This window comes from Bos indicus, chromosome 22 (assembly GCF_029378745.1).
Source record: "Bos indicus isolate NIAB-ARS_2022 breed Sahiwal x Tharparkar chromosome 22, NIAB-ARS_B.indTharparkar_mat_pri_1.0, whole genome shotgun sequence".
Classification (NCBI taxonomy): Eukaryota; Metazoa; Chordata; class Mammalia; order Artiodactyla; family Bovidae; genus Bos; species Bos indicus.
In genome coordinates this window covers 56,367,166-56,391,635 of record NC_091781.1, presented here as the reverse complement: position 1 = coordinate 56,391,635, position 24,470 = coordinate 56,367,166, and the positions used below count along the sequence as shown (strand labels likewise).

Sequence of the window (24,470 nt, the reverse complement as noted above, 5' to 3'; positions counted from 1 at the left end):
CTCTGAAGTGGGGTTGCAGGATCCAAGGGTAGAAACATTTTTATGGCTCCTGCTAGGTGCTGCCAGGCTGCACTTCCAAAGAGCGGCTACTGGTTTCCACTGCCACTAAGTACTGGAAAGACTGCCAGTTTCCAAACAACCTCCCCAGTGTGAGGGATTATGATTTAAAATAGCTTTGCTAATCTGATGGAGAAAATAAGTTATATTCCTGCTGTTTTAATTTTCATTTCTTTATTAGAAACAACGGCCGCTCCCCTTTCAAAACAAATAGTAAATGCTCTTTTGTAAATGGAGATGGGAGGAAAGCTCTGGACTTCTCACCATTTAACATCTTGGGGCTTGAGTTTCTTCATCTACAAAATGGAGTGATACCAGAGTGACTGGGAAATCAAGTGAAACAAAGTATGGGAAAGCGCTTTTTAACAATGTATTCTGCTGTACGGGAAAAGACCTCAATGCTGGGAAAGATTGAGGGCAGGAGGAGAAGGGGGCGACAAAGGATGAGCTGGTTGGATGGCATCACCAAGTCAATAGACACGAGTTTGAGCAAGCTTCGGGAGACACTGAAGGACAGGGAAGCCTGGTGCGCTGCAGTCTATGGGGTTGCAAAGAGTTGGACACGATTGATCGACTGAACAACAACTCAGCTTCAAACGTACCTGTTACTAATTTATTTTAAAACGTTCTGTTTTGTCAACAATCCAAGAAAACCTCCAACAACGATCTAAATCTTTAAAGTCTTCTTTTTTGTGCATCGAAGGCTGTGGACAAAGACCTTTCTTAATTTTTTCCGCTTTTTTTTTTTTTTTTTTTTTGAGGGAAACAGTATAACGTTCTCGGAGTTTTCCGGAGAAGGACCCCCTTGACTGTAGCAGAAAAAAGCGCAGCAACGCGAAGGCACAGCCTCCCCAGCTCAGCAAACCCTACTTTGCCTTTGGAAGAAGAGCCCTTCTCATCTTCGAACCAACAGAGACGCTCCAGGTGCCAGAAGCTCACTTCGGGCCCACCTGGCGGGTGTAGGAACCAGAATGCACTGCTTTTACCCAACTCTCAGAAGACCGGCTCGCTGTGTTTCTCCGTTGCCAGGAAACCTCGCTTTCCCTAGGCTCGCCGATTATGGCGCCCTCTTGCGTTCATGCCCTGTAATAGCACTTTCAGTTGAGAAAAGAACAAAGACTACTTTTTTGTTGTTTTTAATACTTGTTTTCAGTAATTTTTTATTGTGCAATATAATATGCAGAAAAGTCTCCAAGATATACTCACAGCTTGAGGAAGTGTAACCTCCACCTCGGTAAATAAACAGCATTAACAGCACCTGGGACACATTAAAATAACCCTTCCCCCATCACACGCCTCTCTACAGATAAAAACCCCTTCCAATGCTTAGGTAATCCCTTTTTCACTTTCCCTCATGGTTTTACTACTGGGCTTCCCTGGTGGCTCAGACGGTAAGGAATCTGCCCTCAATTCGGGAGACCTGGGTTTGATCCCTGTGTTGCGAAGATCCCCTGGAGAAGGGAACAGCTACCCACTCCAGTATTCTGGCCTGGAGAATTTCATGGACAGGAACCTGGCAAGCTACAGTCCATGGGATCACAGAGCTGGACAGGACTTAGCGACTTACACTTTCATGGTTCTATTACCTGTACATGTACCCGAAACAACAGAGCTCTGGTTTATCTGTCTGGGGACTTTACCGAAATAAAATCACATGGTTTTACTCAATATTATGTTTGTAAGCTTTCATCTGTGTGTTGCACACAGCAGCCGTGCATTCATTCTCCTTGCTGGGTAACATTCTACTGTGTGACTGCGCTCCGGTTTATCTGTTCTCCTGTTGATGGACAATGGGCTGTTTCTAGCCTGGGACTATTTTGGACAGCGCTGCTGTGAACAGGTTATACATCTCAGAGTGAAACTGCCAGGCAACCAATGCGCATCTCTGACTTTATTAAGGATTCGCTCAGTCGTGTCCGACTCTTTGTGACCCTGTGGACTGTAGCCCACCAGGCTCCTCCATCCATGGGATTCTCCAGGCAAGAGTTCTGGAGTGGGTTGCCATTTCCTTCTCCAGGGTGACTTTATTTAGATAATGCTAAACAATTTGCTGAAGTTGTTGAACAAATAAGTGTACATTCCCACCTGGCATCAGATGTCTGTTCCCGGCGTTCCACAGGGCTACAGTTGATATTGTCAGACGAACTTTTCCAGTCTGATGAATGTGTAGTGGTATATCATTGTCATTTTAATTTGTACTTCCTGATAATTAATGAGCTCAAGCACATTTGCGTGTGTTTATTGGCCAATTGGATTTCTTCTTATTTGGAGTCTCATCAGATTTTTTAATCCATTTTCTTTTGGGTTGCCTGTGTTTGTAGCAGAAACCTGTAGTTCCTGCAACTGGCCAGCTATTATCTCAGATAAACACATTTTTAATAAACTGTTTATGTTGACATAATTTCAGACTTAAAGAAAAGTTGCTAATATAGAACCAAACACTCCTAGATCCCTTTCACCAGATTTCCAAATGTTAACATATTACCACATTTATTTTATCCTTCTCTCAAAAAAAAAATCCCAAGGACAGAGGAGGCTGGCAGGCTACAGTCCAAAGTGTTGCAAAGAGTCGGACACGGCTGAGTGACTAAGCACTAGTCTCTAGTAAATAAGTTTTCTGCTTTTTGAAAGCAGACTGCAGACATGATGCCTTGTTACCCTAAATCCTCAGTCCTTGTTTGCTAAAAACCTATGTAACTGCAGTACAATGATCAAAACCAGGAAACAAATACCAATGTGTTAATAGTGTCTTACTAGTGACACATTAATAACGTTTTATCTACAGACCTTACTCAGATTTTGCCAATGGTCCCAATCATGTCCTCTGCAACTGAAGAAAATTCAAAATTGTGTTTACATTCATTTATGATGTCTCTTTAGCCTCCATTAGTCTGTAACAATTCCTCTGTCTTTGTATGACACTGATGCTTTTGAAGAGTCTGGATCCGTTGTTTTGTAAAATGTCCCTTGATCTAGGCTTATTAGATATTTCTTCATGATCAAATTCAGCCTGTGGAACATCACAGAAGTGACACTGGGTTCCAAAGCATCTTTTATTTTTATTTTATGTTATTTCTTCTTAAGACTGGAATAGCACAAGCTTCCTTTAATGGCCAAAGAATGGAGAAGTAGGAACTTAGTTCACAAATTTCTTCCAAAGCATCATTTTAAATTACAAAACCGGGGCTTCGTTGGTGGCTCAGTGGTTAAAAACAACAACAAAAATCTGCCTGTCAATGCAGGAGATACGGGTTCAATCTCTGGGGCTCTCCAGGGGCTCCAGCTTGCAGACTGCACATCATGGGACTTCACCACCCCCATAATCACATGAACCAATTCTTTTATAATAAATAAAGGTATTTGAGTTATCTCCTACTGGTTCTGTTTCTCCGGAGAACTCTGGCTAATATATCCAGCATAGATCTCTGTCTCAACGATCTGCTGCAGTGTAACAAACCATTGCAAATTTGGCAGCTTAAAACACAACAATTTATTGTGTTCATGGTTTTTCAAGATGGTCTGAGCTGCACTGGGTGATTCTTCTGCTTCATATGGCATCTGCTGTGGCTGGAAAGTCCGAGATGCTTTTTCACTTGCCTGTCTGGTGCCTCAGCTGGAGTGGCTGCCAAACTTGGGACTGGTCAGACAAATCTCTGCCTGGCTTCCCAGCACAGCCAGCTTGGGCTTTCTCACTGCAAAGGGGGTTTAAGACAGTCAGATTTCTTACCCGGAGCCTGAATTCCAGGAAGAAAAGCAGAAGCTGCCAGGCCTCTTAAAGATTTGGCCTGGGATAGTCACTTATCACTTGTGTTACATTCCGTTGGTCAAGATAAGTCACAATTGCAGCTGAGAGTCAGGGGTTGAGGACATAGGCACCGCTGCCCACCCCGTGGTGGGGGGTAGCACACGGAAGGGAGAGGTGGTTGGGGTCCCTCTGGGGAGACTCGCCACCCGGTGACTGTGGGTTCTGTTGAGTGCTGAGCCTGGATTAGTCGGTGTACAGCCTCGACTGCTGTGTCAGAGAGACCCAGAAAAGGAAAAAAGATCCCAGGGAACAACTAGTGTCTCTGCCAGCCCTGAGCCAGCCGCGAGGATGTGCCAACTGGCTAAAGCCTCTCAGAACCCACCGCCAGAGCAAGTGGGGGATCAGGACCCACGCCCAGAATCCATTAAGTGCAGGTGTTTTAGTGGGGAGGCTTGAGGGGCACAGAGCATGAGATGGTTACATGGTGTCATCGTATGAGTTTGAGCGAACTCTAGGAGATAGTGAAGGACAGGGAAGCCTGGCGTGCTGCAGCCCATGGGATCAAAGAGAGTCGGACACGACTGAGTGACTGAACAACATACCACGAAAAAGCGGCACCTCCTTGTGGTTTTTATTTTCTTCCTTTCCTTGATGACTAATGATATATGTGTGTGTGTGTGTGTGTGTGTGTAACATAAAATTTACCACTTAACCATTTTAAGTGTATAATGCAGCAGCATTTGTAAATTCACAGTGTCCTATAACCATCACCACTATCCATTTCCAGAACTTTCTCATCACTCTAAACAAACTCTGTCCCCATTACGCAATTACCCCCTCTCTCACCTTCTCCCAGCCTCTGGTAACTTCTATTTATACTTTTTGTCTCTATGAATTTGCCTACTCTAGTGTCTCCTATAAGGAGATCTCATATCTCAGACAATATTTGTCCTGTTCTGACTGGTTTATTTCACTTGACATGGTGTCCTTAGCATCCTTCCATGCTGTAGCAGATGTCAGAATTTCATTCCCTTCTGTGGCTGAACGATATTCCATTGAGTGTGCAGAGTACTCTTTGTTTATTCCCACTAGCAGTGCACAAGGGTTTCAGTTTCTCCATAGCCTCACCAGTACTTGTTATTTTCCTTTTTTTTTTTTTACGTAATAGCCATTCTAAGAGGTGCGAAGTGGTATCTCATTGTGGTTTTGATTTTTGTTTCCCTAATGACTAACAATATTGAGCAAAGCAAACTATCCTCCCCAAAGTGAATGAGCCTCATCCGATGCACCAAAAACCTGCTTTCTTGTACTTGCTGGCCATTTAAAAAATATCTTCTTTGGAGAAACGTTCTTTCGATTCTGTTGTCTTTTTCTCTGTTTCATGTTTGAATTGGGTGGTTTGTTTTGCTGTTGTTGAGTTGTAAGAGTTTGTTTGTTTTTAATATATTCTGGATGTTAAACCCTTACTGGATGTATGACTTGCAAAAAATTTCTGTCCTTCTATGGGTTTTCTTTTCAGCTTTTAAAAAACATTTATTGAGCTGTGTCAGGTCTTAGCTGTGATTTTTGCCGCATCACGGGAGATCTCTCCTTGTGGAGCACTGACCATATAGTTGCACCGCATGAACTTGGGTGCCCTGAGTCACGTGGGATCTTCGTTCCCCCACCAGATATCAAACCCATGTCCTCTGCATTGAAAGGCAGGTACTTAACCACTGGACCACCTGTGTGGTCTTTTTATTCCTGAGAGTTTCCTCTGATGCACGAAAGAGAGCAAGTTTATTCTTCAAAGGAAAATTCAGTGACAGAAAAACTACCATGCAAATAGCAAAAGTACTGGCTACAACCAAGTGGCCCAAAGTGGAGTTCCGGGGTCACTCTAGACTAACTTTCTCCCTTCATTCATTCATTCAGAAAGTGACTCATTCATTGATTTTGAACAGACTCGGAGCCTAGCTGGGGAGACCAGTATGGACACAGAGGACTGCCCGGCTTTGTGTAAAGAACTCCAGCCCTGGGGAAAGGCGGTGAGGGTGGGGCAGAGAGGAGGGGCTGCGGGTGGGTGCACACTTCCAGCCATCCTGTGGACTAGACCTTAATGTCACCAAGTTTGCCCTTCTCTGCTCCTGTGGCCCCGCCTCCAGTCTCATCCCTAGTCTGGGCCCTCTGAGAAGCTAGCACAGGATGAGATGAAATAAAAAACAATTTCCTTCCCTAACATCCATGGGAGAGAAAACAGAGAGTGGCAGTCTGGGATGATGCAAATCAAGCTCCAGGGGAAGATGATAAGGAAAGAGGGTCACGTGGAAGGGTTTTGTCTGCTGGCTAGTCTAAGGAAGGTTCGGCGGGTGTTGGGGAGTCCTCAAGCCAGTCAGCTGTCAGAGGAGTCCCGTATCTCCCAGGAAAGGGCCTGTTTAGTATGCCTCGGAGTCAATGGCTGGGAGCATCCCACGGGAAGCCTCAGTGCAATCCCAGACCACAGCAGCCCTGGGTCAACTAGATTCCCTGTAGTTGGAGGTCATGCTCATTCTCATGGCTCCCAAGGGGCCACCAGAGTGATCTTTCTAAAAGGCAATCTCCATGCTTCTCCTCTGCTCAAACACCTTCCAAGGCTCCCCAGTGTCCTCAGGCTAAAGTCCCAGGTCCTTTGGGGGAAAGGAGGCCACCTGCCCTTGTGTGCTGTCTTGCCCACTAATCCTCATGCCTACTCAGCCAGGCTGGGCTGACCCCTGTTGCCCCCCGACAAGCCATCCTTTCACTCCTCCCCACCTTTGCCCACCCTGGGCCCTCTGCCTGCAAAGCCCTTCCCTACACCTTTCCCGCACAGCCCAGTCCCCACATGAAGCGCTTCCCCCAGGTTCCCAGGCTGTCAGCAGAATCCCTGCCTCCACCTCTGGAACTGCCTGGCTCCTCTGGAGTAGATGCAGGAGGACTCCCTGGGGCTGTGTCAGGAGAAGGAGACATCAAGCCCAACACAGCTGGACTTCTCACCTTTCCTCCTAAGGCAAACTGGCTTGGATGACCTCAAAATGCTCTCATACCCATGTCCTCCTTCCACTGTGGTCACGGCAGAAACCCAGCGCATGGTGTCCAAGGAACCAGAGATAGAAGCTCCCTCTTGCCCCACCCCACCCCCAAGCCCTACTTGCCCTACGTTAAACCCTACATTTAACCCTGCCTTCCTGGACTCAGGATTCAGGACTCTATTTTTAGACCACTTGTTGGACTGGGGCTCCTGGAATCTGCCTGAGGCCTGAGATGTAACCAGACCCCACTGGCACTGGCCTTGAGCCCCAGCTGGGCAGAGAAGCGGTGAGGGGTTCCTGGGGCCGTGCCCCAGGGAGGCAGTGCACCAAGGCAGAGAGACCCTCTGCTGAGATCTGGAGGTGGGGGGCTTTCTCTCCCAGAGCACAAGGGGCTCCTACAACTTGACCCAGCTGAGACCCTCCTTTGACTACTGGGCCCAGAAAGGCCAAGGTTACCAGCAGGAGATCAAACCCACGTCCTCACAAAGCAGTCAGGCTGCCAAACTTTGGAAAGATGAAGACAAATGGTTGCAGCCTTCTCCTTGCTCTGGCTCTCTCCATTCTGTGTGCACCTCGTCCAGCTCCCGTCTCCCAGCTCGTGCTGTGGAGAGCTCCCCGCTGTCCACGGCCTGCAGATGGGACCCACTGTTGTTTGTCTGTTTGTCTGACTGCGCAGGCTCTTCACTGGTGCATGTGGGCTCTCTAGTTGCTGCACGTGGGATCTTAGTTCCCTGACCAGAGATCTGACCGGGCCCCCTGCACTGGAAGGAGGAGTCTTCCCACCAGGGAAGTCCCAGGATCCAGATTTGTTTAACCATAAATAACTGGAAAAAATTTGTTTAATTGTGGTAAAATACACACAATATAAAATGCACCATCTTGACTATGCTTAAGTGTACCATTCAGTGGCATAAAGTACATTCATATTGTTCTGCAACCCTCACCTCCACCCAGCTCCAGAACTTTCTTATCTTTCCAAACTAAAACTCTATCCTATTAAACCCTAACCCCTTAAGCTCTCTCCCCCAACCCCTACCCTTGACTACTCTTGAGACTTTGTATAAGTGGAATCATTCAGATTTGTCCTTTTGTGTCTGGCTTATCTCACTGAGCACAATATCCTTGAGGGTCATCCATGCTCTCGCATGCGTCAGAAATTTATTCCTTTCTTCTTTATTATTTTATTTATTTATTTGGCTGGGCTCTTAGCTGCGGAGCTCGCAGGCTCAGTAGCTGTGGCGTGCAGGCTTAGCTGCACGTGGGATCTTTGTTCTCTGACCAGGGATCAAACCTGCGTCCCCTGCATTGCCAGGTGGACTCCTTACCACTGGACTCACCAGGGAAGTCCCGGAAGTTGATTCTTTTTTTAAGGTTGAATAATACACCACTGTTGTGCACAGACCGTATTTTGTTTAACCATTCATTTGCTGATGGGACACTTGGGTTGCTTCTACCCTTTGGTTACTGTGACGCATGCTGGTATGAACACGGGTGTGCAAAAATTTCTTTCGATCCCTACTTTTGATTCTTTCATGCATATATATCCAGAAGTAGACTTGCTTGATCATAAGTTGATTCTATTTTTAATTTTTTGGGGGAACCACTATACTATTTTCCACAGCAGAATTTGAAATTTAAAAAAATTAGTTGCCAGCGTTAAACAAAACCTGGGTTTCCTGCTTCTGTTGAGACATGAGAGGTCTAACATCACTCCCAGAATCAGTCTCTTTGGGCAACCCCCCACTGCGGGCAGCTCTAGGTCCTGGCTCCACAGGACTCTCCCTCGAGCTTCGTGGTCCCAGCCTCTTCCCCGTGTTCCCCGAGTCCTGCCTGGGTGCTTAGGGCTGCCTCCTCAGTTAGGCTCTGTGAGACCTCCGTGGTTCCTCTGTGCCTTTCCAGTCTCCTGCATCTGTTTTACAATCCCCTAGAACAGAGCTCTCTGTTAAACACCGGCTGTGGTTCTGTTTTCCTGGCCGGCTCTGGCTGGTCCCACTCAGCTGGTGTTCCTGGCAAAACTGGAGAGTCACTGCCCTCTTCGGTCAGCTCCCTTGGCCCCTCTCTCCCAGGTTCCCCGTTTTCCTTTCATTTTTACTAAGTATTTATTTGGCTGTGCGGAGTCTTAGTTGCGTCATGTAGGATCTTTTAGTTGCGGCTTGTGGGGCCCCTGCCCTGGGAGCGTGGAGTCTACGCCACTCGACTACCAGGGACATCCCTACGCGCCCCGTTTTTCTCCACCGGGCTGACTCTGCCTGCCCCTGGGGGCTCTGATGTGCCCTCCTGCCTGAATCAAGTGCCTCTACTCTGTGTCAGAAGCATGGTGATCTCCCGTAACCCTCGCGCACGCTGTGACGTGGCTGCTACTGTGATCCCCATCGCACAGATGAGGAAACTGAGGTCCGGACGAGGAAGGCTAAACCACCCTGCCCGCCGGTCAGCAGATTCACGTTTCTGTTGTGAAACCTTGTGTTCTGTTTGTGTATTTGATAAATATCCTGTCGGCGCACTCCAGGCTCCCTTTTGAGGACAGTGAGTTATACACAAGGCATTGAAATCTAAACCTCAGAAGGCAACTTTCCGTGCCTTAGTTTTTCCATCTGTACAATGGGGATGGTGGACAGGTGCTATCTCTCAGAATTATGATGAGGATGAAATGACGTCAGGATGGTAAGGATGAAATAAAACGTAACAAGTACTGAGCAAATGCCAGCTGCTGATACTATCATCTAAATATAGAGAAGTTATTCTGTAAAGTATGAAATGCCCAGTGGCTGGAAATGATGCTTATGGAGAGTATGTAGTAACGGAAAAATGCTTATTATGTATGAGAGAAAAAAAGGCCTGAAATCAAAACAAATGAACTCATGCACTAAAAAGACTCACAGGAAACACACCAAAATACCATCTGTGGTTCATTTTAGTTCTGGGATTCGGGGAGATTTTTTTTTTCTAACAATTTTTTTTTTTTAAGTAATACATCACTAAAAAGAAGCAAGGTGCTAAGACACTTCAGTCGTGTCTGACTCTGACACCATGCACTGTAACTCTCCAGGTTGCCCTGTCCATGAGACTCTCTAGGCAAGAATACAGGTCTCCTGCATTGCCAGGTAGGTTCTTTACCATTAGCGCCACTTGAGAAGCCCACCCCCCCACCACCACAAAAAAGAAGATACTCCTCTTCAAACTGATCTGCAGGTGCAAAGCGATCCCAGCAGAGTTCCCACCGGCTTCTCGGCAGAAACTGACAAGTTGATCCTAAAGCTTGTGTGGAAATGCAAGCGACCCAGTACAGCCGGAGCAAACTTGGAAAGAAGGAACATGGCTGGAGGGCTGGGCCCCAGGTGACGCTGTCAGGGCTGAGCTGAGAGCTGAGTGTTGAGAGAACACAGCCGTGACTATCAGGAACATTCCCTACTCGTGGCTCACTTTATCCTCCTGAAATAAGGCCTTAAGCTTCACTGACAGAGGCCTCTTAGAACAGAGCAGGAAAATTCTTGCAGTACAAGGTGCTCTGGGAGGCAGCAAGGCTTTTCATCCCTTGAGGTGTAGGAGTTGAGTTGGAAAATCCCAGGAACGAGAAAACGTACAAGTCCTGAGGAATTCTCTAGTCTCACAGTTTCCAAAAGATTAAGTTTTCATCAGACCACAGTGATTGGAGGGCAAAGGACACCCAGTAGATGTTCATAAAGTTTCATTTTTTTTCATTTTAAGGCCCATTTTGTTTCTGATGATAATGTCCCTGCTGTTTTGATTTGGGGCTACTATCCTTTCTGTTATAAAACAATGCTGACAGTTGATTTTTTTTTATTTTTTAAAAAATAATTTAATCTCTTTATTGACTGTGCTGGGTCTTCGTTGCTGCTCGGGCTTTTCTCTAGTCGCTGTGAGCAGGGCCTACTCTGTAGTTGCGGTGCGTGGGCTTCTCACTGAGGGGGCTTCTCTTGTTGCGGAGCACAGCCTCTAGGACGCAGGCTCAACGGCTGTGGCACACGGCTGAGCTGCTCCGAGGCAAACAGGATCTTTCGGGATCAGGGATCGAACTGTATCTCCTGCACTGACTGGCAGGCAGATTTTTCCCACTGAACTGCCAGGGAAGCCCTGTTTTTTGTTATTTTTATTTAATGGGCAAAGTAAGGAGTTGGTAGCTCTCCTTTTCTCACTTGATAAAAATATTCTGTAACTCTGAGACATCCCAAAGCTGAGAAATACTGGGGGAGACTGCGGCTGGCTCAGGGATGCTCTGCCTGCTGTGGGGACTGGCCTAGGAGAACACAGGCCTGGGCACACTCACACTCTGCCCCGGACTTGCTGTGGGAACCTGACAAGTTATTCCGTGTCCTTGAGTCTCCGTTTGTCCATCTGCAGAATGAGGGGGATGCACATATATTGAGGCTGCTGTGAAAATTCAACCAACGCAGTGGGCCGGGACCTGCGGAAGCACTTGAGAAAGTGTCCTTCAGAGTCTATGAGCTCAGAGAAGGCCCCCACTTTTCTCTGCTGCAAGTTGAAGAGTCCTCGGTTCTCCAATTATTTTTTATATCCACACTGGTTTCCTCTTCTGTGTTTTCTCTACTTTGTCACTGTCATTCCTGACATGTGAATCTAAAACATTCTATCGGTGTGGCCTGACTGTGCACAAGAGAACATACTCACCTCCTTCAATCTAGACGCTATACCTCGATTAGTGAAACCCGAGCTTACCATGGATTTTTTGTGCTCTTATCTCACTTCTTTGGTATTTACTGAGCTAAGAATACCTCACAGCTCTAGATCTTTTTTCACAAGAATATTTGCAAAACCCTGTCTCCTATTCCAAACCTGTACAATTGAAATCTTGGACCTAAAATGACAGGCTTTTCGCATTTATTCCCTTTTATAGTTTGTCCAGTGGGAAAAGGTTACCCTCTGACTCAATGGGGTCAGAGAAGACCCCGAATGTATTCTCACACTCGAGAAACCTAAAGGAACGCTTAGCTGACTCTTTGTAGTCTAGGGAAGAGAGGGTTTATTTGAATCTTGGTGGAGTCCAGGCGTAGCAGGGCTGGCCCTGGAGGAGCTGAGGGAAGACGCCGGATGCTGTGGCTTTAGTCCCCAACATCTCACCTGTGTCAGGCTCACCCCCGGGGCCCAGCGTGGTGCTCCCCGGCCTCAGAGCAGCAGGCCAGGATGGCCTGGGCACTTGAGAGAAATCACAAGCCCAGACAGATGACAGCTTGCAGGGCCCAGGGGCTCCTACTGTCTCCAGACAGGACTGATGTCCCAGGACCCCCCTGCTGATCCAGGCCCCTGTGAAGGGCACAGGCCCACACCCTCCCCGCTCCTGCCATCATCCTGGCATCTGGGTTTCATGCAGACACTGCCCGAGGGACACCTCAGCCCGGCTGGTGCCAACGTTCACTCCACATGGAAGGCAAAGCACTTTCTTTATTGCTCTAGCGTGGCCCGCCCGCGTGTCTCCCAGGACGCCGCTCTGTCCTCATGGGTGGAGAGGATGCGGTGGTGGTCACACCGGGGCCTGGCCTGGCCGCCCACCGGGCATTGGCCTCAGTCAGTCTTCCTGACGCCTGGAAGGCAAAGCCCACAGGATGGCACGGGATTCTGAAGGCAGCCAGGCCTCCTCCCCACCGTTACCCCAGAGGCGCAAATGCCCCTAACAGCTGACATAAGGCAGTCATGACCCACAACCATTACAGCTAGTTTCTCCTTTAGCATCCGATGGATTAAAGGAGATGGAAGTCTCTGACCTAGAGACACACAGCCCCTGGCCCGTCAGTTTTGTGATGTAATGGTAGGCACAGAGCTGCTGGTCAAGAAAGCGGATCTCCTCTAATCCTGCCTGGCCACTCTAGCTGTGTGATTCCGGCCTAGTCACTCTACCTCTCTGAGCCTCAGTTTCCTCACTGGTCAAGTGTAGGAGAACTAAAACCCACTCCCAACACAAGTTGCTATTAAGCAAATAAAATCACAGAGAAGATACTGTTTAGAGAGGCTCAAAGTTGCCTGAGCAAATGAGGAATACCCAGGTCCCCTGTACCCTTCCACAGCGGTTCACACCTAAGGACTTTTGCATCCATTCCTCATTTGATTTTCATAACACCTTTGTGCTGTAGGTATTATGACACCCATTTTTCCAGCTGAGGAAACTGAGGCTAAAAGAGGCTCCTCAGAAATAGGAAATTGGAGGAGGGAGGACTTGAACATGGACATGAACTTGGGCAAACTCCGGGAGATGGTGAGGGACAGGGAAGCCTGGCACGCTGCAGTCCACGGGGTCGTGAAGAGTCGGACACGACTGAGTGACTGAACCACAACAACAGGCCTTGAACTCAGGCCCTCACCTCCGGGCTCTGACTCTTTCCTATATGCTAAGGCTCATTTGCAGCAGAAGACCCCGGTGGGGAGAGACAAAGTGAACAGAGGGAGAATGTGAACGTTACCTATCAGCCGAAACTTCTGAAAGAAGGGGATGAAGCCGTGCAGGACGCTGTGTATTCGGTACACTGCCAGAAACAGAGAGGAAGGTGATGCAGCCCTGTGCCCGCTTCGAGGGACCCCAGGGGCAGACCTCCCCCTGCCCACTTTGGACAAAGGCCTCACCCATACAAACAGAGCTCTGATGGAATTTCAGGCAGCAGGTTAAGCTTAGATAATAGGCCTGAGTTATTATTATTGAAAACAACCAAGAACAGCAGTAACAATGCCAGGAAACTGGGCGAATTCGGCACCCACTCCATTAACTGCCTTGTTTTCAGGATCTGGCTAATTCTGTTTGTTTGCCACTTTAAACTGTTTCTGTTGTATTTTCATGGAGCTGCCCATTTTTTTCCATGGGGTTGTGCCAATGACCTCTCATTGACCTTGAGAGCAGTCAGGAAGCAAACATGAGCATAAAGAAATCTTTACAAAATATTTAAGTCGTGGCTTTCCGGCCTTTGGCGAGCCTCCGTGGCCGGCCCAGCCACTGCCCCCACACCAGACTCTGCCTGCGGTGGGGCCTTACCCAGGCCGAAGTAGATGCCAACAGTCTCCAGGGAGGCAAAGGTGAGCAGGCCGACCCCAAGGGACATGAACCAGTCTGCAGGGGCAGCAAGGGAGAGAATGATCAGCCTGCAGATCCAGACCCCCTCCCCGTATTCCCACACCGCACCACCCACTCACCTGTGTAATAATGATAACACACCAGCAAGGCCCCAATGGCAAAGCAGAGGAGGATGAAATGGAAAAACTCATCTGTCAAGGCAGAGGTGGGGTTACTGTTTACCTCTTTCTCTCTCTTTTTAATTAACTAAAAGTATTCTTATCTCTGCTCAACGGGAGCTTTATTCGCTGTTCCAGGGTCTTCCCTGGAAGCCCAGTGGTTAAGACTCCGAGCTTCCTCTGCAGGGAGCTTGGGTTTGATCCCTGTTTGGGGAAATAAGAGCCCTTGTGCTGCCAGCGTGGCTGAAAATAAAATAAAACCATGGTCTCCCTTCCTACCGTCATCCTTCCCCTTGAGACCCCCACGATTGCAGGCCTATAGCTGAGAAGGTCTCGCCTGTTCTCATAATTCCTTCCCTAGAGTCCAGCCCACCCAGTCCTTGCTCCCCATCATGGCCGTAAGGCCTGGAGGGCAGTTCTCATCCTAGTGACTCCGTGTACAACAGAAAGAGCACACCACCAGGGTCCAAGCCCAAGCTGCGCCTCTCACTAGCTGTGAGACCACTTCCTGACCCTGAGCCTCAGTCTCCATATCTGCAAAATGGGCATCACTGGAACACTCTCTCAAGCTGATTCCAAGCTGAGGAGTTTGTGAACTGCAAGGCCAGTGGCAGAGGTGGGCTGTGATTACTTTTGTTCCAGGCCACCAGCTGACTTCCTCCCCAGAGAAATTGAAATTAGACAGTGGCAGCAGCCCTAGAACCTTAATTTCCTTACCGTCCTTCTTTATATTCAGTCTTCTTAGCTGAGAGGCCTCCACTTCTCCTTGGGAACAAGAGAGAGATGAGTGTTTAATGGAACAACTCGGGGGATCCTCTCTGAGGAGGCCTCACTGAGAAGGGCTCTCCCGGGTTCTAGCTCCTGGGTCAGAGGGCGCTCACTTCAGGGTGGTCAGGGCAAAGCTGGAAGGTGGGGCAACTGTCCTTGGACCCCTACTGACGCCCACCTGCTCCACAGGCCTGAGTCTGTTCTGCTCCACGTCCCCTGAGCCCGGAGGCCCCTTTTCTGGGTCATATGACAACCTGGGTAATGATGGCATCGCTGCTGGAACCGACTCCCACTCCCACCTCCCAGGCTGTTTGTAGTCCGTCCCAGGCCTTGGAATCCAGGCCACCCCCGACTACCTGCATATTTACCACTCATTGGGGTAGAGCCTCTCCTTCGGAGTCCTGGAAATTAGAAACTCAACATTAGTGCCCAGGCCAGCTTGGGCCCTTAACAGATGCCACAGGTGACCTCTGAAAATGCCCCTGTCAGATTCTCCAGTGCCCAGGGGATCTATCTATAGACTGTTATCAGTAATCCCTTTGCTCTTGCCTGGACCCCCTTTCTCACCTCCCCTGGCCCCCCTCATACCACAGCCAGCCCCGCCAGCCTACTGAGCCCAGGTCAGAGCCCCTGCCCAGAGTGGACATGGGGTCCCATCTTTTGTAGTCATGCATCTGACAGCAGCTGGCTGTCTTGGGGGAAAGATGATGCCCAGACCTCATCAATACCAGCACCGATGACCCCCCGCCCCTAACAGACACTTACCTGATTCTCCTGAAGGCACCACCTCCCCGGGCACACCTGCACAGAACAGAAATCAGTGATTATATACTTGTATGCTCTGGGTGGTAAGAAGTTACACCTCAGGGAATGTGGAACTCTCTCACCCAGAGGCTTTCCACTGATCTGCAGGGAGCACTGGAGCAAACTGGAGGGCTTCTTTTCCATCTAAAGGGACAGGTGCCATAGGGCAGTCCCTGAAAGCTGCCACAGTTACACCTGCCCCATGTTACAGGTCTTCTAATGTCCTACGAGAGGCTAGAAATTCAGGTTTTTAAATAAACTTCTTGACTATAAAAAAATTGGCAATTCACATTCCATCCAATCAAAGATGTCATGGTTTGTGAGAATGACGTCAATTATAACTGTGGGTTGCCAGTGATTTTAGATGCACCCCGATTTCACAGATGTCCATATGTGAAAAACTATTAGTCACACAATTGAATTGATGAAATATATTAAGAATAACGGGGGTTGCCAGGTGACTCAGTGGTAAAGAATCCACCTGACAATGCAGGAAATGCAGGAGACATGGGTTCCATCCCTGGGTCAGGAAGATTCTGGAGGAGGGCATGGCAACCCACTCCAGTATTCCTCCCTGGAAAATCTCATAGAGAGAGGAGCATGGCGGGCTACAGTCCATGGGGCCACAAAGAGTCAGACACAATTGAGTACGGATGCACCATTAAGAATAATAATAAAGACATGCTGGGATCCAGATAAAACACATCTGCACACACAGGCCACCGGTTTGCAATTTGTGCCTGTTCATTGCTCTGACGCAGGTGAGGACACTTAGGCCTGCGCCCCAGCCCCATCAGGCCCAGAGTTTACAGGCCAAGCTGGGTTGTACTCTGGGGGCCCTGGACCCCGACCGCAGTGTCAAGCTGCTGGTCAGGGCTGCCCAGGATGGGTGGAGCCCTGTTCCTGCGCTGGGCTGCAGCCTTCTCTTCATCTGGCCTGGGCGGCCCTCCACCTCATCACCCTCTGGTTCTTGGGGCCTCTCCTATCCCCAGTGACTTCTCTCCTAGCCTGTCATCTTCTTCCCCTCAGGGCAGGCAGCAGCCCCCACTCTGTACACTGCCCTCCTCCAGGTCAGCCTCAGGACACAAACACCAGGAGCGGGCACTCAACTCCTGGCAACAAACATCCAGGAGGCAGAACTGTCCTCAGGGCTGATGTGCAAACCGGAACCACTGTCTGCAGATGATCAAAGAGGGGCCGGCACCGAGGGGACACAGAGCAACCAAGAACAGCACGAAACGCGACTCCCATAGTGTAATTACCAACTACCTCCAATGTCTTGGGGGTAACTCATTACTTGGAGGAATTAATTCACAAATACATGATGATATTTATGTGTTCAACAGTGAATGTGACTTACTTTTTGAAGAGAAAAAAAACATTTAAAATATATGCGTGTGTGTGTGTGTGTGTGTGTATGTATATATATAACAGTTTCTCATTTTACATCCAGTGAAAACTTTCTTGCACGACCTGAGCAATTAGAAACATTTTTTTTTCTAAATCGGATAATGCCCTTTCTGTTAAAAAGAAAGAAAATCAGAAAACTCAAAGACAGTATGACAATTAAGTACAATGCCGCCACCCAGTGGCAGCCATTGGTAATAGCTTGATGCAGAACACTGCTGCTGCTAAGTCGCTTCAGTCGTGTCCAACTCTGTGCGACCCCACAGATGGCAGCCGAACAGGCTCCCCCGTCCCTGGGATTCTCCAGGCAAGAACACTGGAGTGGGTTGCCACTTCCTTCTCCAATGCATGAAAGTGAAAAGTGAAAGTGAAGTCGCTCCATCGTGTCTGACTCTTAGTGACCCCATGGAGTGCAGCCCACCAGGCTCCTCCGTCCATGGGATTCTCCAGGCAAGAGTACTGGAGTGGGGTGCCTTTGCCTTCTCCAGACACTAAGACATCTCATTTATATTTCTTGAATGTCTGTGTGTCCTGTTGTATTCCTTGGGTTATTATCAGGAGTTAAGACACCAAGCAGATTATGGAACTGCTGGATTAAACAAAGTTAAAACAGACTTTCTTATCTGGCAGTGTGCATTTGTGAGGCTTTCTGGTAAACAAGTTCATTCCTACAAATTCCTCCATTTCATCACAGTGCTACCAAGCAAAGTGGCATAATATTTACATCTGCTTGCTGTAAAAGTGACGATGCTTAGAGACAATTACTCTATAATGTAAGTGTTGTAGAGATCAGGTCCTTAATTTTCCCATGCATGCTTAAACAACCCAGTATTCTAAGAGAGAGGGTACTGATCAAGCTCCATCTTGCTGGTTGGAAAGCTGAGATCCAAAAAGGTTAGGTAACTGGTGATAGTCTCCCTGAAAGTCGGGCTATAGATCAGAATATACTCTGGCACAGTCTGACTGTGGTAGAAAACGCCTGTCGCCACCTCCATCTGCTCACGCTGTAACCACTCACCTTGCCCCATCTCATACATCTGCCCACGACTTTCAGCTCATGAAACACCCTCATCACGTTGCTTCCTCCCAACAAGGCCCTAAGCCTTCGTGTCCTTTGCTTTATTCTGTTTCGCCCAAAGCCACTGGACAAACAATTACCTTCATAGAGTTGAAGCTCATCCTTCAAAACGTCAGGCTCCCCATGCTCAGCACCTGGGTGGAGACAAAAACCTGTTAGTTAGCTCCCCCAGTGACAGCACCCCAGAGTGGCTTCCCTCTTCTGGTGTTGGAAGCTTTAAAAAGTAACAGAGTCCTTGTGTAGAGGGTGAGGTGGGAGGTTTTCAAGAAGCAAAGACAACCTTACAAGAGATTTCCTGCTACTCTGTCTGACACCCCTCACACATCCTGAGCTGACCATGTTCAGCTCAGGAAAGAACTGGGGGCCAGAGAGGACCTGGGCCTTGTGCAAAGTCAGTAATACTAGCCACCATTTATTGAGCACTTACTATATACCAACACTGAACTAGGCAATTTATAGTTGATATTCCATTTGACCCTCTCGGAGATTCTGTGAAGAAGGTATTAGTACCTCTCCCTCCCCAATTTACAGATAAGGAAACTAAGGCTCACAAAAGCTGTTATTCTCTGAAGGTCACATGGCCAGGAACTGGCAATTCTAAAGGTTCAAATCCAGATCTGTTACCAAGGTCTGCTTTCCTGGTCATTTCTATCTCCAGAAATAGGACCCAGAGCTCAGGTGCAGAGTCATGGGAACATTTATTAAACACCTTGTGTATGTCAGAATCTGTAGTAGGCATTAATCCAGTCTCTTTCCCCCAAGTTCTTTTCTTCCCACGATCAATTTAGGCTAACATTTATTAAAGTTGTTTGTTTTTAAAAAAAAAAAACACAAAATTATATTTTTTTATAAAAATAAAAGAATCTTATCATAAAACATGTATGGTAAAAGTCAGTTCACAAAAAAGAAAAGAAAAATCATTCATAATATAACCATCCAGAGATAACCGTTGTTAACATTTTGATATTTTGCTTTCCAGTCTTGTTTATAATCACATATGGGTCATTTTTTTTACAAAATATATGACAAAATGTGGTCAACTAGAGAAGGGAATGGCAAACCACTTCAGTATTCGTGCCTTGAGAACCTCATGAACAGTATGAAAAGGCAAAAAGATAGGACACTGAAAGATAAAATCCCCAGGTCAGGAGATGCCGAATATGCTACTGGAGAAGAGTGGAGAAATAACTCCAGAAATAATGAAGAGATGGAGCCAAAGCAAAAACAACGCCCAGTTATGGATGTGACTGGTGATGGAAGTAAAGTCCGATGCTATTAGAAACAATATTGCACTGGAAGCTGGAATGTTAGGTCCATAAATCAAGGTAAATTGGAAGTGGTCAAACAGGAGATGGCAAGAGTGAACATCGACACCTTAGGAATCAGTGACCTAAAATGGACTGGAATGGGCGAATTTAATTCAGATGACCATTATATCTACTACTGTGGGCAGGAATCCCTTAGAAGAAATGGAGTAGCCATCATGGTCAACAAAAGAGTCCAAAATGCACTACTCCAGTGCAATCTCAAAAATGACAGAATGATCTCTGTTCATTTCTAAGGCAAACCATTGAATATTACAGTAATCCAAGTCTATGCCCCAACCACTAATGCTGAAGAAGCTGAACAGTTCTATGAAGACTTACAAGACCTTCTAGAATAACACTAAGAAAGATGTCCTTTTCATCATAGGGGACTGGAATGCAAAAGTAGGAAGTCAAGAGATACGTGGAGTAACAGGCAAGTTTGGCCTTGGAGTACAAAGTGAAGCAGGGCAAAGGCTAATGGGCAAAGCAGGGCAAAGAACCAGTGCGTTCTCTTGGTCAAGAGAACGCACTGGTCATAGCAAATACCCTCTTCTAACAACACACAACACAAGAGATGACTCTACACATGGACATCATCAGATGGTCAATACCAAAATCAGATTGATTATATTCTTTGTAGCCAAGGATGGAGAAGCTCTATACAGTCAGCAAAAATAGCAAAAACCCGGAGCTGACTATGGCTCAGATCATGAACTCCTTATTGCCAAATTCAGACTTAAATAGAAGAAAGTAGGGAAAACCACTAGGCCATTCAGGTATTACCTAAATCAAATCTCCTACAGTTATACAGTGGAAGTGACAGATGGATTCAAGGGATTAGAGCTGATAGACAGAGTGCCTGAAGAACTATGGATGGAGGTTTGTGACACTGTAAAGAAGACAGTGCTCAAGACCATCCCCAAGAAAAAGAAATGCAAAAAAGCAAAATGGTTGTCCGAGGAGGCCTTACAAATAGCCGAGAAAAGAAGAGAAGCTAAAGGCAAAGGAGAAAAGGAAAGCTATACCCATCTGAATGCAGAGTTCCAAAGAATAGCAAGGAGAGATAAGAAAGCCTTCCTCAGTGATCAATGCAAAGAAATAGAGGAAAACAATAGAATGAAAAAGACTAGAGATCTCTTCAAGAAAATTAGATACCAAGGGAACATTTCATGCAAAGATGGGCTCAATAAAGGACAGAAATGGTAGGGACCTAACAGAAGCAGAAGATATTAAGAAGAGGTGGCAAAACTACACAGAAGAACTATATAAAAAAGATCTTAATGACCCAGATAATCACGATGGTGTGATCACTCACCTAGGGCCAGACATCCTGGAGTCTGAAGTCAAGTGGGCCTTACGAAGCATCACTACAAAGCTAGTGGAGGTAACGGAATTCTAGCTGAGCTATTTCAAGTTCTAAAAGTTGATGCTGTTAAAGTGCTGCACTCAATATGCCAACAAGTTTGGAAAGTTTCCAGCCGTGGCCACAGTTTCCAGCCGTGGCCACAGGACAGGAAAAGGTCAGTTTTCATTCCATTCTCAAAGAAAGGCAATGCCAAAGAATGTCCAAACTACCACACAATTGCACTCATCTCACATGCTAGCAAAGTAATGCTCAAAATTCTCCAAGCAAGGCTTCAATAGTACATGAACTAAGAACTTCCAGATGTTCAAGCTGAATTTAGAAAAGGCAGAGGAACTAGAGATCAAATTGCCAACATCTGTTGGCATAGAAATGATCTGTTGGATCATAGAAAAAGCAAGAGCGTTCCAGAAAAACATCTATTTATGCTTTATTGACTATGTCAAGGCCTTTGACTGTGTGGATCACAACAAACTGTGGAAAATTCTTAGAGATGGGAATGCCAGACCATCTTACCTGCCTCCTGAGAAATTTGTATGAAGGTCAAGAAGCAACAGCTAGAACCGCACATGGAACAACAGACTGGTTCCAAATCGGGAAAGGAGTACGTCAAGGCTGTATTTTGTCACCCTGCTTATTTAACTTACATGCAGAGTACATCACGCAAAATGCGGGGTTGGATGAAGCACAAGCTGGAATCAAGACTGCTGGGAGAAATATCAATAACCTCAGATATGCAGATGACACCACCCTAATGGCAGAAAGCAAAGAGGAATTGAAGAGTCTCTTAATGAAAGTGAAAGAGGAGAGTGAAAAAGCTGGCTTAAAACTCAACTTTCAAAACACTAAGATCATGGCATCTGGTCTCATCACTTCATGGCAAATAGATGGGGAAATAATGGAAACAGTGACAGGCTTTATTTTTCTGGGCTCTAAAATCACTGTAGATGGTGACTGTAGCCATGAAATTAAAAGACGCTTGCACCTTGGAAGAAAAGCTATGACCAACCTAGACAGCATATTAGAAAAGCACAGACATGACTTTGCCAACAAAAGTCCATCTAGTCAACGTCACGGTTCTTCCAGTGGTCATGTACAGATGTGAGAGCTGGACCATAAAGAAGGCTGAGTGCCAAATAATTGATGCTTTTGAACTGCGGTGTTGGAGAAGACTCTTGAGAGTCCCTTGGACTGCAAGGAGATCCAACCAGTCTATCCTAAAGGAGATCAGTCCTGAGTGTTCATTGGAAGGACTGATATTGAAGCTGAAACTCCAACACTTTGGCCACCTAATGCAAAGAACTGACTTATTTGAAAAGACCCTGAGGCTGGGAAAGATTGGAAGCAGGAGGAAAAGGGGACGACAGAGGATGAGATGGTTGGATGGCATCACCGACTCAATGGACATGAGTTTGTGTAAACTCCAGGAGTTGGTGATAGACAGGGAGGCCTGGCGTGCTGCAGTCCATGAGGTCACAAAGAGCGACTGAGCCACTGAACTGAACTGATATGAGATCAAACCAACTCTATGATTTAAATTTCTCTTTTTCGCTTTAGAGATGGATGAAGACCAGAGCTCTGCTGTGCTGTTGGACATTAGGTTGTTTCTATGATTGCCCTACTATAAACAATGCTGCAAGGAACATCTTCACACAGACACACTCAGTTCCACTGAGTGGACAAAGGAGAAGTGGCGAGGCCTACCGCCTACCGGGTGAGCCGCCCCTGCGGGGGAGTCCAGCCCCCTGGCTGTGCCGACGTTCTCTGGTTACTCGGGGGTGCTGGTCCTCATCACTGTTCTCTGCAAGAACAAACACACGCTGTAGGAGAACCTCAGCCTGGACTGAGCTGGAAATACCTCATTCTGGTGTTGGTTCTTGGAATTTAGTTTCTGTGAGCAGTGTGGTCGGGGGGAAAGAAGTCTGCTTTGAGGGCTGGGGAACAGGAACTGTCACAAACTTTCTGTGTGACCTTAAACAAATCACTTACTATTTCTATTGCGACTTTCATGATGATAAGACAAGGCCCACGAGGTACTGTTATGAGGTGCTTTTTCTCGTGCTTGGTCTCCCACCTGGAACGCCCTTCCACTTGCTCCCTTATCCTGAAGTTAAGCTGGTGTAACACCTCCTGCAGAGGGGCTTTTCTAGTTGTCCCAGCACACCGTCTTGCCCACCCTCCCCAGCAGGTGGGATCTTAGTTCCTCAACCAGGGATTGAACCTGTGCTCCCTGCATTCCTGCATTGGAAGCACTGAGTCTTAAGCACTGGACTACCAGGGAAGTCCCTCCTCTGGGGTTTCTATAGTGTCAGCTGTCTGTGCTTGACACTGTGGGCATGAGGGTCCATGGTGCTATTCATCCCTCCAACCACCTTGAGTTCTTGAAGGACAAGGCCTGGGCACCACTGTCCTAAGGTTGCCCAGCCTGGTGCAGGAACTTGATCAAGCCTTGAAGAACGACCGAATCATCTGAACTCTTGGATCAGTCCACATTCCAGGGATTCGGGCCTAGGAGTTTCTGGCTTCGGGTTCAGAGGACTCCCTTTCCCTTGGGATGATTAACAGAGCCCCAGCAGTCCTAATGTCCCTCACTGTGCTTTGGCGCGGGGCTTCCCTCGTAGCTCAGTTTGTAAAGAGTCTGCCTGCAATGCAGGAGACCTAGGTTCGATTCCTGGGTTGGGAAGATCCCCTGGAGAAGGAAATGGCAACCCACTCCAGTATTCTTGCCTGGAGAATCCCATGGACAGAGGAGCCCGGCAGGTTACATACAGTCTATGGGGTTGAGAGAGTTGGGCATGACTGTGAACTATGCGCACACACAGTGTTTGGGAAACTCCTGGTCTATTGTGGATACAATTTTAAATTCCAGGAAAGCAAGTTAACTGTGCTTACAAACCAGTGCATATGTGATCTCAACTAGGAACAGGAAGCACATCAAGATAACAGTGGGGGACCTCCCTGGCAGTCCAGTGACTAAGACTCTGCACTGCCATTCAGGGAGCCTGGGTTTGATCCCTGGTCAAGGAACTAGATCCCACATGCCACCATAACTAAGACCTGGTGCAGCTAAATAAATATAAATAAATATTTTTAACAGGATAACAACAATAGTATTTATCTCAGGAGATAAGATTTTGAGAGGCTTCTATTTTCTTCTTTTCTGTATTTTATAAACATTAATCAATGCCCCCAAAAGGCTTTTTCATCACATTTTACAAAACATCAAAGAATACAGAAAATAAGAAAACAAAAATTACTCCAAATTCTATCCAACAGGGATGACCTCCGTTAATATGCAAACAAAAATTATTTTAGCTTTCTCCATGATATATTCAAAATATATAATCTTTAAAATTTGTTCAAGGACTGCTTTTTCTTTTCCATTATGATTTATTACAGGATGTTGAATATAGTTCCCTATGGATAATTTTAAATAAAAGGTATTACAGAATTGTATGCTGTCTAAAATGAGGATAGTTTTTTTACGTGCTAATTCAATTGTTTAAAAAATTAACTTGGGCAGAAAAAAAATCACAGTTAGTTGCTGGCCCCCCCAGTAGTGATCACAGAGCCTGGCACATGGTTCACGTTCAATAAATATTTACTGATGGGAACTCCCTGGCAGTCCAGTGGTTAGGGCTCCATGCTTTCACTGCAGAGGGCCTGGGTTTGATCCCTAGTCAGGAACTTAAGATCCCACGAGCTGTGCAGCATGGACAAA

General features: G+C 46.9%; 1 protein-coding gene across 9 annotated transcripts in view; it reads right to left on the bottom strand.

The window, feature by feature from the left end:
• Window positions 1–270: 270 nt before the first annotated feature.
• The window catches only part of TMEM40 (transmembrane protein 40), a 44,556-nt gene continuing 20,356 nt past the window's right edge, over window positions 271–24,470 (bottom strand). For 2 of the 9 annotated variants that reach the window (XM_070776910.1, XM_070776911.1), the window contains 9 exons: window positions 22,461–22,550; window positions 18,160–18,213; window positions 15,556–15,591; window positions 15,147–15,191; window positions 14,740–14,787; window positions 13,984–14,055; window positions 13,826–13,900; window positions 13,263–13,325; window positions 271–3,749 (listed from right to left, as the gene is read on the bottom strand). In XM_070776910.1, the coding sequence (XP_070633011.1) occupies window positions 3,667–3,749; window positions 13,263–13,325; window positions 13,826–13,900; window positions 13,984–14,055; window positions 14,740–14,787; window positions 15,147–15,191; window positions 15,556–15,591; window positions 18,160–18,213; window positions 22,461–22,550 (566 nt within the window). In that variant the 3' untranslated portion in view covers window positions 271–3,666. Of the gene's footprint in view, window positions 3,750–12,229; window positions 12,390–13,262; window positions 13,326–13,825; window positions 13,901–13,983; window positions 14,056–14,739; window positions 14,788–15,146; window positions 15,192–15,555; window positions 15,592–18,159; window positions 18,214–22,460; window positions 22,551–24,470 lie in introns of those variants that run through there. The other 7 variants (XM_070776913.1, XM_070776918.1, XM_019985099.2 and 4 more) reach the window with 6 other exon arrangements.